Below are 17,336 nucleotides of genomic sequence, written 5' to 3'. Positions count from 1 at the left end.
TATATTGCCGAAATTATTTTTTATTACACCCTTACTTTCTATTCACAATTCTCTCAACCTGCTCACAGATTCTCGTTCTCAGCCAATAGCAAAAATCAATGGTAATATTGACATTTTACTAAATACACCACATTAAATACTCTGGCTAAAATGTTGAGAGTTGGATTTTAGCCCTTTTTCAAAAAGTTCTGACACGTTTTTCAGACTTTAGCTTCCTTTTGTCAATAAATACCATTTTTTTCGTATTTTTGTGTCCTTTTTTGCAAGTTATTTTAGACACTTTTATTCAGTTTCTATCCTTTTTAAATTTTTTGGGCCACTTTTCATCGAAATAAACTCACTTTTGCCCAATAAATACCATTTGTTTTGATTGTTCCCTACATTTTCCCTCTTTTTCACCATTGTTTGCCACTTTTTGCTTATTAAAGCTACTCTTTTCCATTACATCCCACCTGGTTCCTCTATATTTGCCCATTTTTTGGCTACTCTTGACTGCTTTGGACCCATATTAGTCACTTTGCACTCTTCTCTTACCACGTTTTTGCCACTTTTGGCCCATTTCTGCCGGTATACCAGATGGCCAGTCCACCTCTGTTCCTCTCAGATCAGATATGGTATTTTTCTATGGTCAGTAGTATTGTAATGTATGTATGTAATATCAAAATGATAGCTAATGGACATGGTCAACTTCAGGTCCAATTTGAACTCTTATCCACATGTTTTAATGTGTACTGTTAAAAGACAACATGACCTCTGCTAAAACAACATCTGCAGTCATATACGTGAGGACAAACTTAATGTCAGGAGAACATCAAATCTTAAAGCAGTGTAAATGGAGCGAAGGACGTAACATTGACAGGGTTGTCAGTGACAGAGGGATGGAATGCCTCCCTTTTGTTTCAAACCAGGTGTCTGATTGTGTGGAAACTCAACAACATTAGGTAAACAGTTAAATGTGTTGTGAGGACGCTGAGGACACGCTGGGATGGTTCCAGGTAAACATCGTGCACACTGTGAGCTCTGAAATGGATGACACGTGGCTCACTTCCTGATCCTAAAAATACTCCTCTGGAATGTTCTGGACGCAGTGCTGCTGGCAGAGGATTGGGAGGCAGACACATGAATGCACGCACAATCATTAAGTGCAGATGGGTAAACTGCAGAGTGTGCAGACGATAGACACGAGTACACAGCAGCTTCTCCCTTTGTGGCGTGGAGCTGATGGTCATGACCAGATTTTTGGTTTTCCAGGGAAATAACAAGACGTGAATCTTGTTTTAGGACTTTTAGTCTGACTCTCTCATCATTGATGTTACAAAACAAACAACTTTCTGACTGAAACACTGGCGAAGCCAAGATGAAATGTTATTTTAGAAGAAGTATGTCAGAAGACTGTGATGTTGTCTGTAACGCTTCCTGCACTGTAGAAAAAAGACGAAAATGACTTCATGAAATCCCTGGATGTGCAGCAACCGTGTCAGCCAGTAGATGACCTTTCTGCTGAAAGTTCAAGCAGCAAATGGAAAAATATGAGTTTCGACTTGTGGAAACTCCAACAAAACTATTATTCCATTCTCGGTTTTTCTTTTCTTTCATCGCCTTTTGTTTGTCCCACAGGAATGACGATACCAGAAGAAGACACAGAGAGCGGGCAGACGTCAAAGTACTGCTTGGTGGCCATCGGCAGACTGCAGGTATGTGCTGATGCTGAGTCAATTTTCAGTTATTATATGTTCAATTACAACTCAATTACGATTATGGTTTTTTTCAATTACAATTCAAATTCAAATTTTTATTTTTCCCCTGAAAGTCAATTAAAGTTACATTCTCAATTACTAAAGTTAAATTACAATTAATCACAATTACTGAGCCTTAATAATTAACCCCATAGAACTTAAACTTCCTTTTGTGTTAGCTTTCTGTTAGCATCTCTTATGATAACAGGTCAGTTCTGACCCATGTCTTAAATCAGTTGTAAATTATAGCAGAAAATAGTATCCATTCATCAATTTTCAGACCCAATATTTTTGGTTTGGATGTCTGAGCTTTTTTGTGTCATTATACCCCTAGATTTTTAGTTGTTTTAAAAATGATAAAATGATCCTGAAGGGAACTGACAGGCAGTGGGAAAACTTAATATGAAACATATTTCAATAACTGTTAACTACGTATACTGTGTAAGCCATAGAACTGTAGCACGGTTTCACAGGTTTGCATTTAATTAAATTGTAATTGACATTGTTTATATAATCCCCATGCTAATTACAATTACAAAACCAATTACGATTGCAACATATTTTTCCAAATACAATTACATATTTAATTATGTCATGATTGTTATTAATTATCAATTACACGATTACAATTTTAATTGACCCCAACATTAATCATTAAAACATGACACTACAATGAAGGGACTAACATTGAATGTATTTATAAACGCATACAATGAAAACTGTATCATGTTTTCACTGCTCCACAGCAAATGTATGTTTTATTTTGGTCAATACTCTTTAATCTATTCATTCCTGACTCCAATTAAAGCTGCAGTATGTAGAATTGTAAGACTTGTATAGAAACAACCATGCTCCCCCTTTCCTCCCTGTTTTGAAACATATGGTCTCTTACCGGTATCCTCGTGAACTAGTGACAAATGTAGGGACTTTATCTTATGTTATTGGAGAGTTTTCTGATGTATTAGAGACACTGAAATTTACTTTACTACAGAGAACGTGAATGCTCATCAACTTTAGTCGAGCAGCCAAGAGTAACGTCCCAAAACAGCTCCTGGAACACTCTGATTGGCTGAAAAGTTGTCACTCTCCTGGATTTTTTAAGTTCTTATACAGGGCCAAGAGAAGATGTAAAATTACTGTGTCCACTCAACTCTTTGATTTACAATAGGTCATAGGTATTTATGGATTTTTGACCAAATGAAGCCAAAAAAAATGTACATACTGCAGCTTTAACTGAACATACTTTTGTGAGCAACACTATGCAAACTCCATTTTTCATCTTTAACCACTTAATTTTGTTGTATTTTTTTCTTTTTTCTTTATATTACATTATATGTAAAGTGTTTTTGTTAACTCATGAGTTTTTGTACAAAGACATTGGCACATTCTACTACTTTATATGTGGAGATTTTAATGAAACTAATACACTGTACATGGTTTTGGACTGTGGAAGAAAATGTGATTATTGTTGTTTTGTTTTTTTTCTTCATTCAGGACATTTTGAAACAAATGTCTTTTTTCTTCACATTGAAAAAAAAGAAAGAACAAGAATCTAAAGTAGCAGAAAGAAGTCAAACTTATAACATCAGCGCCCTCCATGAAAAAATAATTACATTAAACATAGACAAATTGCAACGCAGTAATTGTCACTTTTCATTTAACACAACCACAGTACACAACACAGCTGCACTTCTGTCCCATATTTCTTCAGCTTAATACATTCTGCGTTATCTGTGAACATATTAAGTGATTTTGATCATTTGATGTCATCATTTAAATTGTTCCATAGTTGAACAATCTAAATGATGAACTCAAATCCACATTTATTTTGTCATTGTTCTCAATTTGGGTTTTTGAAATATCTCTATTCCTTGAAAGTTATAATTACTTACTTTCTTAATGATTTTTTTCTTTTTGCAGATGTGGGTTAGACTTTTAAATGAGATTTGTACATTGTTTTTAGACAGGCATAAATCCTTCACACTCAGCGAGAACATGCAAACTCTACAGAGACAAATCTTTTGGCTAACTAATGTGTATTTATACTTGTATTAACCATAATCTGCACCTGTAAAGAACTGTTCTACATACTGTATGTTTCAGCATCTTCTGTGAACTGTGATGCTATAGAAAGTAGAGCACCACATACAGTAACGTGTTGTGTGCTCTCCTCAGGTGACCAGCTCACCTGTGTCTATGGACATGAACGGCCTGTCGGTGCCCACAGAGTTTCTTTCACGTCACAATTCAGACGGTGTCATCACTTTTGTGGACCCACGCTGCATTAACGTCATTGGTTATCAGCCACAGGTCAGTCACAGAAGCTATTGTCTGTCTGTCGGTCGGTCGTGACAGTTTTGGGGGGTAAATGTCTCTCAACAAAGAAGGTGGTTATCATCATTGTTTTCTCCAAGAATGCCACATTTGTCTGTACTTACCGACTTTTGCCATTCTTGGAGTTAAACACTGACTCCAGACACCAAAGCTAATCAAAATAGAAATGAAGCAGTTTTACATGCCGTAAATCCCCCATAAACAGGGTCAAAAACACACAAAAAGAAAATGTATTTTTTATCTTTATTAAACTTCCTGTTGTGGGGGTTTGGCTGAATGAGACGGAGTCAAGCTTTAGGGTTGCTGGTCAGATGCGGAAACAGGGTTTATTGATGAAAAGGTTTTGGGGAACAGACGGGTCTGGGTTTCTGAGGTTAACAAGCTTTCAGTGTGTGTGCTCCAGTGAAATCTGCTGCTGCTCAGTGTTATGTATGTTGCTGATAGCAGTAGTCAAAACATAGCAGAGCGTCCTCAGGCAGAGGCCTTGGTGTATGCTATCAGTGTACAGTGGTATCTGGCCTGCTTAGGGCAGTCTGACTACAACTGACCAGGAGAGAGTTCTGTAATTACATTTCAGAGAGAAGAGGTCATGTGACCAGGTATGTCACATCCTGTGACGTGTAATTGTGGAAAAAGTGTTTCCTTTGCGATTTTGAGATATATTTCAATATGGAAACGTCTGAAAAACCTCATTTAAGCTTAACATTTTTCTTTGCGATACTTGAGTGTTTTTTTTTACTTCAGGTGTGTCCATTAACAGTTTTATTGAGATATATGGGATTTTGCACATTTCCAGGAGTAATGGAAACACAGCTGATGTTCTTTCAAAACATGCCAGATTTCATTGTCTGTACGTACGACTTTAGCCAGTCTTGGAGACAACACTGACGCCAGACACCGTAGCTAATTTAAATAGAAATAAATCAGTTTTACACCAGAAACAGTCAAATACACACAAAATAAAAGTGTCTATATTGAGCTTGAAATTATTTATTAGCACAGTACTTTGTAGCAGCACTGTGTATAGACGTGTGTTTTGCACCATAGTATTCCTGAAGTGTTTATTTATCTTTATCACAGGAAATTGTCACGGCGTAACTTCTTTCTTATATTTCGGAAACTAATGATGTTTTCTTCCAAATAGAATGGTTGTGAGAAATATTTTTCTTCCTTTAAAGCCTGTTGTCACGCTGCAATTGTAAGATTGTGTTTGCTGATTCCTCTCAGTAATGTAACTGTGAGGTGGAATGAAAGTGTAGAGGGAAGAAGAGTTGATGGCTTTAGATCGACTCTCTGAACAGATGTTAGTGCAGTCAATGTTAGATTGAACAGGTTGAGATACTTAATAAAGATACCACAGCACAATAGACTGAAAGAACTTGGTGACCACTGCTATTTACATCTAGCATAGAGATAGTATTACATTGTTTCATTGATAGACTGCCTGTATTATGTGTTTATCAGACTCTCTCTGACATTCATTCAGGACGCTGTCATACAGTGTGAATGCTGTGGCTGAAAAAATATGCTAAACACCCCCGACTGTAGAAAACAAAGGTATTGAGTCAAAAGGGTTTTGTCTTTAAGATTTGACATCAAATTCCTGTGAAAGGAAAGGAAGTTATCTCACAGTTAGTTACAGTCTAAATTAATCTCTTTATACACATTGGATTTTATGGAATGTGTGAACAGATAAACACAGGAACACAAAAATTGTAGTGTCCTCTTTATGCTCAAATCCTAAATATTGAAACCAGGCCAGTTTAGAGGTTTTGTATAAGAAACAAGAAAAATGTTTTGGTTTTTTGAAGGATGACATCATTCTGACAAGGATTACAACTTGGTTAGAACATCAGCAAGACTCAAGCTCTTGTTGGATGTTTCCAGTATCTATCAAAGGTGGATAGAATGTGCTGTGGACAGAAGTAATGCAACGCCATGTGATGCCTAAGGTCACATGGGTTAATCTCCAAGCCCGGGGGCGAAATCCGTCCCTTTAGAGCCGGGCTATTCAACTACACTTTGCTGTAGGCCATATTGTCAGAAGGCTATGGTTTGTGGGCCGGACATTCCTGGTACAGTTGTTCTCGTAGTGAACAGACACAAAGCATCACATTTTCAACTCTTTAAATTCTATAAACAGCACCAGTTAGATTTTTGTACAAGTAATACAAAATACAAGCAGCTTCAAGTTTCATTAAATAATAATCACAGCACCTACTGGTTAAAAAGTGCAAGAAATAAACTGAAAGACATGACCAATTCCTGGTTTCATTACATAACAGTAATGGCACCTTCTGTTTTTTTGTGCAAGAAATTGAAAAATCTACAACAACAACAACAACATAACTAGCTTCAGGTTTAACTTTTTTTAAAAAAAAAAGCATAGTTACAAAGGCAAACACCTGTTGGCTTTTTGTGCAAGATGATTTAAAAAACATAACTAGCTTCAGCTTTAATTTTATTAAAAAGGGCACAGTCACAAAAAAACCTGCTCGCTTTCTGTGCAATACATAATAAAAAACAACTACTAAAAAACATGACCAGGTTTTGGTTTAAATAACAGTAACACAGCACCAGTTTGCTTTTTGTCAATTCTGCCCCGTACTGCATTCACAGGCTGTAATATCACCAAGTTTATTATTGTACCAGTTGTTAGAGCTACTATCTTTACCAGGGAGCTAATATTTATTCCTGGTGATTGTTTTCCAGAGTTTCATTGGGCTTTATTTACCAGCAACTAGTTCCTACTGCTTGGAAACGCATGGAAACCAGTTGTATTTTTTATTGATTATTTTCTAATTATTATTATTATTTAAAAGATTACCTCATAACAGGAACTATGCTCAATAATAAACTAATATGTATAAACTTATAAATAGGCAGTAGGAACTAATCACCGGTAAATAAAACCCTTTTAAACCCAGGAAAACAATAACCAGGAATAAAAATGATTTGGTTACAGTGTTGTCTGCCGAGCAGCTGAACCCGGTGGATAGTTGTTGTCACAGTTGGCGTGGGTCGTCTTGAAATGCCGTCGAACATCGTATATTTTCCTTTATATTTTTCATTTGCCGTCTGTTTATCTGAAGCGCTTTTCTATTATGTGTGACAGATCCTTCTCATAATATGCGCTGTAAGCAGCAGTGCCGGAAAACGTCACAAAGTGCTGCAAACTGTCACAGAGTAAGTGTTGCAAAAATGCCATAAAGTGTCTGAAACCGCATGTGTACAGTTTCAGACATAAAACTATTTATTCACTAACGATGGATAGATGGGCCACGGCCCGGTTGAGTTGAGTATTGAGCCGGTTTTGGCCCGAGTGCCACCAATTGGATAGCCCTGCTTTAGAGTATCCAATTCAGCCCACAGGAGAAAGAAAAATAACAGATAAAATATATCATTGTGTAAATAATTCACTTGTCGATATCTCAGCCCCTCCAAATGCACAAATTCAGTGAAACTCCACAACATTTGTCAGTTCATAGTTTTCAATACTTGTATCACATGCTAGCAGTCATCTTTAAATCATAGAATTGTGGAAAGAACTCTCAATTTGCTCTCAAATGCTGCTCCGTCATAAATAATTCCACACATTTTCCTCAAATAAATTCAAATTGGTGAAGATCCTGTTGGGACTGGTGTCTGTCACCTATTACTTGGAAATTGTCAATGCCTTACACACTAAACATATCATTTATATGTGGACATGCAAACTAGGGCACATTCATATGGAAATTTTTCCTTTTCCTGCCTAAAATCTGCAGCACAAGATCAAACTGGTCCAAATCAAGATTATAATCGTTTTGGATTTTTCCATTAGTTTTAGTTCTTATTTTGTTTTGATTTTTTATTTTCAAATTCAGTAAGTTTTAATTCGTTTTTAGAGCAGATTTCCTGGTTTGTATTAGTTTTTAGGGCAGGTTTGCTTTTCATTAGCTTTAATTTTTTGAAAATGCATTGTTTTACTTGTGGAAGCAAAGGGATGAATGCTAAGCATTCCCACTAAAAGTATAATTTTAAGAATGATGAAGATTGCAGCAACATTTTAAGCTATAAATTGTGGTTTCAGCTGCAGGATTAAAGCTTTAACAGGAGTTTTCCTCAAAGTTCATAATACACAGCTGTCTCACTCTAGCATACCTAATCAAGTACTTTAATACTATGCTGCAAGAGCAGCCTAATTTGCATAAAACCTTTCTGATATCTGATTTTACATCATTGTCAATAATGAGCAGAACATTTGCATGTAGCATGACAAACAGTCAATTAAAAAATGTTTATGAATTTATTTTGTCTATTACAATGTGCCTTAACATGACACATTCTTCAAATGAGTTGATTGGTTTTGAGAGCGCAAGCTCAGCAAGTTTGGGAAACTAGAGTGGTCGAGGAGGATAAAAACATAGGCAAAATGTAATTTAGCAGGTGTGAGTGAAAGAGGGGAATTGACACATTCTGTAATTACAACTAACAAGTCTGAGTGTAACCAAAAATGCAATGTTGGAGGCTATGCGTGAGAAAGTCAGTGCGTTGGAGAAAACAAAAACCAACAGCAGATGACAAGAAAAAATGGCAAGAAATAAACAGAAGAACAAAGGGAAAAAATAGTTACTATGAACAGTGTCAATTATTTTTGATTCAATCATTTAAAAACATGTTGATAGATGTGGAAAGAAGAGTCTCATCCTTTCAATGCTATTTGGAGCCTTTGTGTGTAAAACTGATGGCTAACACCTGCCTGTCAAAAGCAGCAGTCTCCACAATACACTCGCATCCTTTGGAAATCACATTGCGAGTGCTACATGTCCTTCATTTACATCTCCTCATAATATTTTAGGTGTCAAAGCTAGAGATGTAACGATTCACTCAACTCCCGATACGATTCGATTCATGATACTGGGTTCACGGTACGATTCTCTCACGATTTATTTTACAAAATGGGACTGTACAAAATGATGACTGAAAAATATTCTTTATTTTTTTGGGGAAAAAACTATAAAAAACTATACTGTTGCTTTTATTTTTCATTGTCAAAAGAATCCCTTGATGAACTATTCAAAATAATGCAATTTAACTAAAAATAAAATGAAGAAGAAGCCTATTGATTTAAATTCGGGTTCTTTCGTAAACAATGCAAAACTGCATAATAGTTATTTTTCTTTTTAAAAGTGCAACTGAAAATGTTTTTTGTGCCTTAATAATTGGACTTAAAAAAAAAAACAAGCATTTCATTGTATGTAGGTCAGATATTTGTTTGGACCAGCAGAGGGCGGTGGTAAACCACTGGTCGGTTGGCATGCAAATATCTTGCAGTGAAGAAGAGGTGCTATGCTAGCAGACAGAGCTAATAGAAAAACTTGACTTTTACAGATATTCACGTAATATTACAGATATTTTTTCGGTGCTAAAGGGGTAGGGAGTCATTTATGAACATATTTAAGAGTAGAAGGCGGCCAGAAAGAAAGTATTAGCAGATTCCGCTCGCCGCCAACACTTCTGGAAAAAGTACTGCGATTAAATTTTCACAGTATCGATGTGAATCGTGATACCTATGAATCGATTTTTAACTGCCTTACGATTAATCGTTACATCCCTGGTGAAAGCAGTTTTGTCCAGATTGCATTTTCATTGGTGGCAAACGTACTAAATAGACTGCTCATGTTAGTTTGTACGTTTGATAAGTGCTATCTCGATTAGAAGAACAACTGCAATGTGTGTTTGCTCCTGCTGTCAAGTTAGCATACACACAACGCTTCATTTAATCAGGCCAATAGATGGACATACAGATAGTTTGATTCACATACGGTGTGAACAGACAAGCTGCTGGAGTCCAATATTAGAGAACCTCAAGGTTTGTAAGGGTTTGTAGAGTAAAAGTATATCAGTTAAGTAAGAGCGCCTAAGATAAAAAATAATAATGAAAAAAAAACTTTTAAGCCTAATTTAAGACTAAGACTAAATCTAGACTAAAAGTGTGTGTGCAGTGAAAATCTGAAAAGCACCGAATATTATGTTTTATGTGGCTTCACTAATAAACTAAGTATTTACATCAGTCATCAGTGCTGTGGTGTAATGTCGCAGAGTGAAATGTGGCAGAGGCAAAAATGCATTTATTTTTACTCTGTATTTTTCATATGAACATATTTGCACATGGACCTAATGGCTCAATAAAAGAGCACATCCTGGAATGCACAGTTGCAGAAAATAGTTTTATGTGAAGCTGGAAACAGAGAAAGTGTCTTGTTCAAGCCAAGTGCAAACCAAAGGATTCAGGAAGTAATTAGAGAGTTGGCACTGACAGGGGAGTATTTTATATTTCTGCAGAAAATGGAAAAAATGAGCCCATGGCAATCTAATAACGGCTCAAAGCAACACGTGTGTTATTGGATCTGTGTGATCCCTAAACATGTGCGATCTTCTTCAGGCCAGGTTTGCCAACACATCTAGGAGCAGGAAAGACTAACTCCAGGGCTTTTATAGTCTTTGATAGTTTTGACTGAGTTCAGGTACCAATGGTATTTTTTTTTATTATCACAAATTAAAAAGGGATAAATCAATAAAATTCCTTTAAAATGTAAAATAACATAAATCACACTATATAGTGTGTGTTTTTTTAATGTTTCTTAAATTTAAAGCACATGTTAATGTGCATTGGACAATAAATATGGTGTGAGGCTTTTTCTTATCTTAGTACGAGTGCTCTCGACCACTCGTAGAATTTTGTCTTACTTAAGAAAATTCATGTTTTTAATTAACTAAGAAGGTATACGATTTTTTATTTTTGATAAAAGATACTCTCTCTTGTCTCTTGTCTTCAGGACCAATGATTAAAACTTAAGTTTTATCCTGTTTCAGCTGCAAATTGTCTAATGTTTTGATGTCTGAAATGCAATTTTAAAAAGCAGTTGCTGGCCTTGTGACTGTCATCAGTTGAAGTGTGAAAAACGATATTGTCTCCTGACGGCGTCCCCAAGTAGAAGCATATAAATTAAGGGTGTAACGATTGATCCATTAGAATCGATAAATCGATTTATATTCCTACGATCCAACTACATCGGTCTGTGCTCTGCAATTTGGCTTTCCGGATGACACATAGACACAGCAGCCTTTATATGTTTTTTAAAGTGCTTCAATATTAAAGACGTTACTGTCTGCGACATCGTTGCCACGTGCCAGCAGCAACAAATAAAACGGAGAAACCGGCGAGTGAGAAATGGATGGAACCACCTTTGGGTCCAGTGTGTAGAAACACTTTGGTTTTAACACAGATGAAGACATTCTAAAAGAGTCACTCACTGTGTCTACCATCCACCATCAGGCCCTTCTGGCAGCGTTTACTGCAGCAGTAGCATGTAGCGTTAGCTCGTTAGCATTAGCTCTGCAGGAGCCTCATGATAACCATCATGTTAAAAGGAAAAGTATCAGGTTTAACCACTTCTCATTTAACCTGAACAGATCTTGGTTGCATTTCATTTTGGTATTAATATTTTATGTTGACAAACAAAGCAGAAAAGTCAGGTAAACCTAATTGAAATTAATTATTGAAAACATATTGATATATTGGTTTTTGAAAATGAGAGCAGAAAAGTGAACGTCCTGTTAATTTTACCAGAAGTGTTGGTTTGACTTTATTCAAATAAAATGTTTATGTTTCTAATTAATTCATAGACAATTCCTTTACAAAAAACAACAGGAATCTATTAAACCTCACCTGCACTCTTCAGTATTCATGGATTTATTTCACTTGGTTAATAAGTTACTGAATCAATTTCAAGTCATTGAATCGTTGCGGATCGAGTCATATTAAATTAACCAATATCATCCTTGAATCGAATCGGCAACGACGAATTGTGATTTGAATGGAATTGTTGGTAAAACGAATCGTTTCACCTGTAATATAAACGTTAAAAAGTTTAGACTTAAAATCAAACCTTGGCGATGGCCTGAGAAAGGTTTTTGTGAGATAGGAATAAAAGTGTGTGAGAGGTTTACCACGTGTCTCTGTCTTTGCCGGCTGTTTGCATACTGAGGTTTCTCCAAAATAAAAGCCAAACAGATATTTCTCCAAAATATAGTTTCTGTTTAAGGTTTTGCTTTATTAAGAATGAATATGTGTCACAGTTTAGAACCAGGAATCAACTTTACCTTTGATTTGCTTCTGCAGGACTTGCTGGGAAAGGACATCCTGGAATTCTGCCACCCTGAGGACCAGAGTCACCTCAGAGAAAGCTTCCAGCAGGTGAGATGACTGTCATTGTTATTAATCAATCGTGTACTACCGTTGCAAGGAAATGACTTCAGAGAGATATCTGTAATTTCAAACAATGAAGAACTTGTGTGAGTCAAAAACAGGCAATGAAATACGAATAAAACAGCTATTCAGCATTAACTGCTTTGGGTGTGTTTCACCATAAACAACTAGAACAAGATTCCCTTTGTTTACCTGATACCCAGCTTCTGTTAAATCACCTGTTTGACAGATGAAGAGCCTTATAAAAAAGGATGATTGATGAAGAGTTTATGGTGCTGGTTTGACCTGCACATTCTCCACATTCCCTTTAAGATTGATTATGTGTGGGATGTGCTGAGAAACAGATGGGGTTCCACTTTACATCTTCGTACAACCAAATGTAAAATCAGATTTGCACCCATTTTCATGCAAGGTTGATAAATGAGGGCCAGGATGTGCAAACGAACTGGTGGAAAGAAAAAACTGATTGAATTTAAATATGCAAACACACAGGGTTTCCCTCAGAATACTTGCTACGCCTGGTGGTAGAGAAGCACACCGTGTTTTTGTAAAAAAAACAATTTTAAAAGTTTTGAAATTCTGACTATTACATGTTATTATAAGCCATTTATTAACTATACTTAAACGTAGAGTCTTACAAAAAGGCACAATCTTGAAATATGGTTTTAACAAACACAAAAAAAAATACAATTAAAATAAATAATATAAAATGTTTTCACTTCAGTTAAATCCTAGTGAATCTTAAAACAAACCATTGCTGGTCACATTTAAAAGTAAAATAAATGAACATAATTAAAAAAGTGCGAACATGGCCAAGGGGTAAAACCAGGGAACTCAGAGGCTTCAGTGATTGACAAGCCTACAACATGAAAAACGTGAAAGCTATTTGTTATTTTCATAATAGAAGTATTTCATTTTAGTCAGTGTACTGTATTTACATTATATATTGGTTACTTTAACTTTTGCTTGCTGCCCTCTCAATGCTAGTGCCATGATGTAGAACTAGGGCACCAACTAGCAACTATTTTAATAGTTGACTAGTCATTGATTATTGAAACAATTAACCAACTAATAGGATGACATATCGTACAATTATTTGCTCTATGTTGCTACAATCTTTTAAATTTGGCTTGGGGCAAATTTCAACAAATAAAAACAACAAATATTAAAATAAAACAATTCCCAACTTAAGGTGTAAACAGGTTCCTTACAAACACAAATTAAATTGAATACATCATCACTAGAATGTGCTTCAGTAATAGAATTTACACATTAAAAAATTTACAATAGTTGCTGACTCAAAGAGCTCATAGGCTGATATTTTGTGAAACATGTTTGTACTAATGGGTCATTTCATTATTGTTATTCTATGTAATTAATTTATTTCCTCATTTATAATAAAATTATTTTTGAAAAAAATAAAAAGGACAAGAAAAACAAAAATAACTCCAATAGTCTTTTTACTGCTGCTGAATCTAGTTTATTTTATATCTGATCATGAGTAACAAACTTATTATCTCACTGATTTTCTATAATTAAACTAGATCAGACTTGATGATGTAATCATTCATATACTAAGAGCATTACTAATGGGATATTCTGGTGTAATAATCACAATATTTACATTAATGTTTAATGGGACCAGCTTTGTCTTAGCCCGGTCTTATGTGTCGGTGGGTTAGCTTAGCTTAGTTCGTAGAGTAACGTCACTGTGTTTGTGGGAACTTTGGGTGGATCTGACAGAGGAACTTAAACTGGTTCACTTTGTTGGGTGGGTGTCTGGTCTTAACTAAGTAACGGTGCGTGATGTATCGCTGCTCATTACAGCTTCAGGTAGACTGAGACAAGCAGAGCGGAGTGTGTGCGCGGCGTCGACGGCGCTGAGCTCCCTGTAACAGCGCTGAGCTCCCTGTAACAGCGCTGAGCTCCCTGTAACGGCGCTGAGCTCCCTGTAACGGCGTTGAGCTCCCTGTAACGGCGCTGAGCTCCCTGTAACAGCGCTGAGCTCCCTGTAACAGCGCTGAGCTCCCTGTAACAGCGCTGAGCTCCTGGTAAAGAGTGCTGAGCTCCCTGTAACAGGGACATATTCTTACCAGTGTGAATGTTTTTGATGATAAATCTCCCGCTAATCACGTCCGTAACGTGCATACAGCTCTGAGCAAAGATATATAGATGGTGGGATGAGCCACTCCTCATGAAAAAACTATGTTCAGCTCCATCCACAGCTTGAAAAAGACAATTGAACCATAAAAAATACCTATTTAAAATAAATAAACAAGTGACGCTTAGCCTGGCGGGGGGGGGACCTTGAAACACACATCTGAAGAATAAGGACAAACTTATTATTAGAACATATTAAAACTCTGGTCATCCTTTATCAATGTACCTGCACTGCTTTGCGATCAATCCTTTACTAACCAACATAAGGATCTGTGCTATTGTCAGAAGTTGCCTGGCTGCATGGCGTTGATGATATTGGTCTAAAACTCTTAAGGCTTAGTTTACTTGCATCCCAAATGTATTAGTGCAAAATTGTGGCCATGCTAATAGATTGCCAACACAGACGTGTAAGGACGGGACTGTAGAGATGTGTTAATGCAGGATGCAAATGAAATTTACTTGAATTACAGTCAATTCTGCAACCTGGAGATATTTCACATTATTTTATTAATTCAGCGTTAAGAATCTACCCCCTGAAATGGATTTAGGAAAACATCTTATTTCCATTATATTTTATAATGAAATGTAATGGGGTCATCACTCGTGAGTGAGGGGGATGCTTTGGATTAATGTTCACAACGGTGTGCAGTAAATGTTTTGGGAAGAATAAATGTTGCCAATCAGAACACGAGGCCCAGTCATTTCAAGAGGGCAATGAACAAATCTGAATATAAGCAGAAGAGACACAAGATTGGAGGCTGGTCCATAAGGTGAAGTCAAGAAAAGATGGCAAGATTAAAAAAGAAGAAATAAGAGATGTTTTGATTTTTATTATTTAAAATTTTTCATTCTGTTGCCATTTTTACCGCTTCCTCTTTATCATGCCTGCAGCTGGCATCATGCGTAAAGCTGACAATTAACACCTGCTAGATAAATGTTCAAAATCAGTTACATTTTTAAAAAATCAGCATTGAATGTGCTTAACTGTGCTTAATTATGTGCCTAATTAATACCACCGGGGTGGCCGTCACCCCAGTGGTATCTGCCATTGTGTCCTTGGTCAAGGCGCTTCACCCACATTGCCTAGTATGAATGTAGTGTGTGAGTGAGTGTTGGTGGTGGTCGGAGGGGCCGATGGTGCACTATGGCAGCCTCGCTTCCGTCAGTCTGCCCCCGGGCAGCTGTGGCTACAATAGTAGCTTGCCACCACTAAGTGTGGAGTGAAAGAATTATGCCTTAATTCTGTAAAGCGCATTGAGTGTCTACGATAAAGCGCTATATAAAATTCAGTGCATTATTATTATTATTATTATTATTATTATTATTATTATTATTATTATTATTAGTATTATTATTATTATTAATAATTGATTTCCTATATGAAAGACAGACAGTGAGACTTTCCTGGTGAAATAAAGATATAGGATTACTATCTCAGCCTTTTTTAATACAAAATCAACTATTCCATCGCTAAAAGAAACTCCTGCGCAATGTTTTGATGGTTGCTGACAATGGAAAGGCCAGTAGGACGCTCCTGTGACGTTAGAGGACCTAATGTTAGATTTAATCAGCTTCAAAAACGTGTTTCTGCTTCAGCAACTGTCCACGGATTTAGGTATAATTATTTCTGACAGATCCTTCTGGTGGATGAATAGAATATAAAGTAATAGACTAGAATGCCCTTTATTGTCATTAGACAGTTGAGATTTGAGAGTTTCTTCCTTTCAGTGAAGCAGTGAAAAGAGAATAATTAGTAAGTATAAAATATAATCTCAATGTGAAATTTCCTTATATAAAACTATGAACCTGAAAAGGAAATATAAGGATGTATATAATGGTGAGCAATATTTTGGTGTGTGGGTGGAGGAAAGGTGGGGGTCAAGTCTCACAGTCATGGTCTTTAATGGTGAGCTCTTTAACAGGCTCTCTACCATCTATATCTGAGTTTCTCTGAGAGTACTGTCTATTTCAAACCATCTCAAATTTCTTTTTTCAGCTCTTTATTTGAGAGACTGAGGATATTTAAGAGCACTCCAAACCTCCCCTCCACATTTACTAATGTGGAAAAATCTTTCCTGAATGACTGAAGTTGCAGCATCAACACGAACATTAAAAAATATTCTTCAGGCCATTACTAAAAAACTTGTCAGATGACACATAGGAAATGTGACTCTTTGCAAACCTCAGTCTGAGCTGTTGCAGAATACCACTAACATTATTTTATTTAATAAATACCCTTTGCTGACACTTGTGCTGTAAAAAAGGCTTGATTATCTTTATTAATTCATTGGTAAATGAAGCGCCTTTTGATGTGTGCAAGAAATTTTGATTGTTATTTTCTTTTATTGTGATATTTGTTGCTTCAAGCATGTGGACTGAGGTCGATTTAAGCATCTCTCCAGGATCTCTGTTGTGAAGTTGTTCTCAGACAGAGGGGCAGACGTCACCTGCTTAGTAGCTGATTCTCTTCTATAGAGCGTGTAAATTCGTTCCTAAGTTCCATTTTCACACGTTCAGAAAGCATATACTGTATTTGTTTTCCTCCACCTTTGATGTGAGGATGCCGATTTTTATCTTGTAAATGTTTATTTTCTTGTTGGACCTCAGTGGGCGGGGCCTCCGAAACAGGAGGGCATAACATGTTAATGATGATCAAATTAAGCCGCCGCATTTATAAACACCGGATCATGTGTACGCTGGGATTGGTCAAATATGAATGTTTCATAATTCACATGTTGGTTCTGTCATACAACCAGATGTGCACTCAGATTTGCACCTGTTTTTGCGCAAGTTTGATAAATGAGGGCCATGGTGTCTAAATGTGGAACCACACCACTGTGCAGATGCTGAGG

At 36.4% G+C, this 17,336-nt stretch overlaps 1 protein-coding gene across 5 annotated transcripts in view; it reads left to right on the top strand.

Moving 5' to 3' along the window:
* The window catches only part of arnt2 (aryl-hydrocarbon receptor nuclear translocator 2), a 102,098-nt gene that overhangs the window by 48,660 nt on the left and 36,102 nt on the right, over window positions 1-17,336 (top strand). For all 5 annotated transcript variants that reach the window (XM_028473684.1, XM_028473675.1, XM_028473664.1 and 2 more), the window contains 3 exons: window positions 1,618-1,694; window positions 3,912-4,046; window positions 12,238-12,312. In XM_028473684.1, the coding sequence (XP_028329485.1) occupies window positions 1,618-1,694; window positions 3,912-4,046; window positions 12,238-12,312 (287 nt within the window). The remainder of the gene's footprint in view (window positions 1-1,617; window positions 1,695-3,911; window positions 4,047-12,237; window positions 12,313-17,336) is intronic.

Source organism: Gouania willdenowi, chromosome 3 (assembly GCF_900634775.1).
Source record: "Gouania willdenowi chromosome 3, fGouWil2.1, whole genome shotgun sequence".
In the NCBI taxonomy this organism is placed as follows: domain Eukaryota; kingdom Metazoa; phylum Chordata; class Actinopteri; order Blenniiformes; family Gobiesocidae; genus Gouania; species Gouania willdenowi.
The sequence above is the reverse complement of the archived record's forward strand: the minus strand, read 5'-3'. Positions and strand labels throughout refer to the sequence as shown.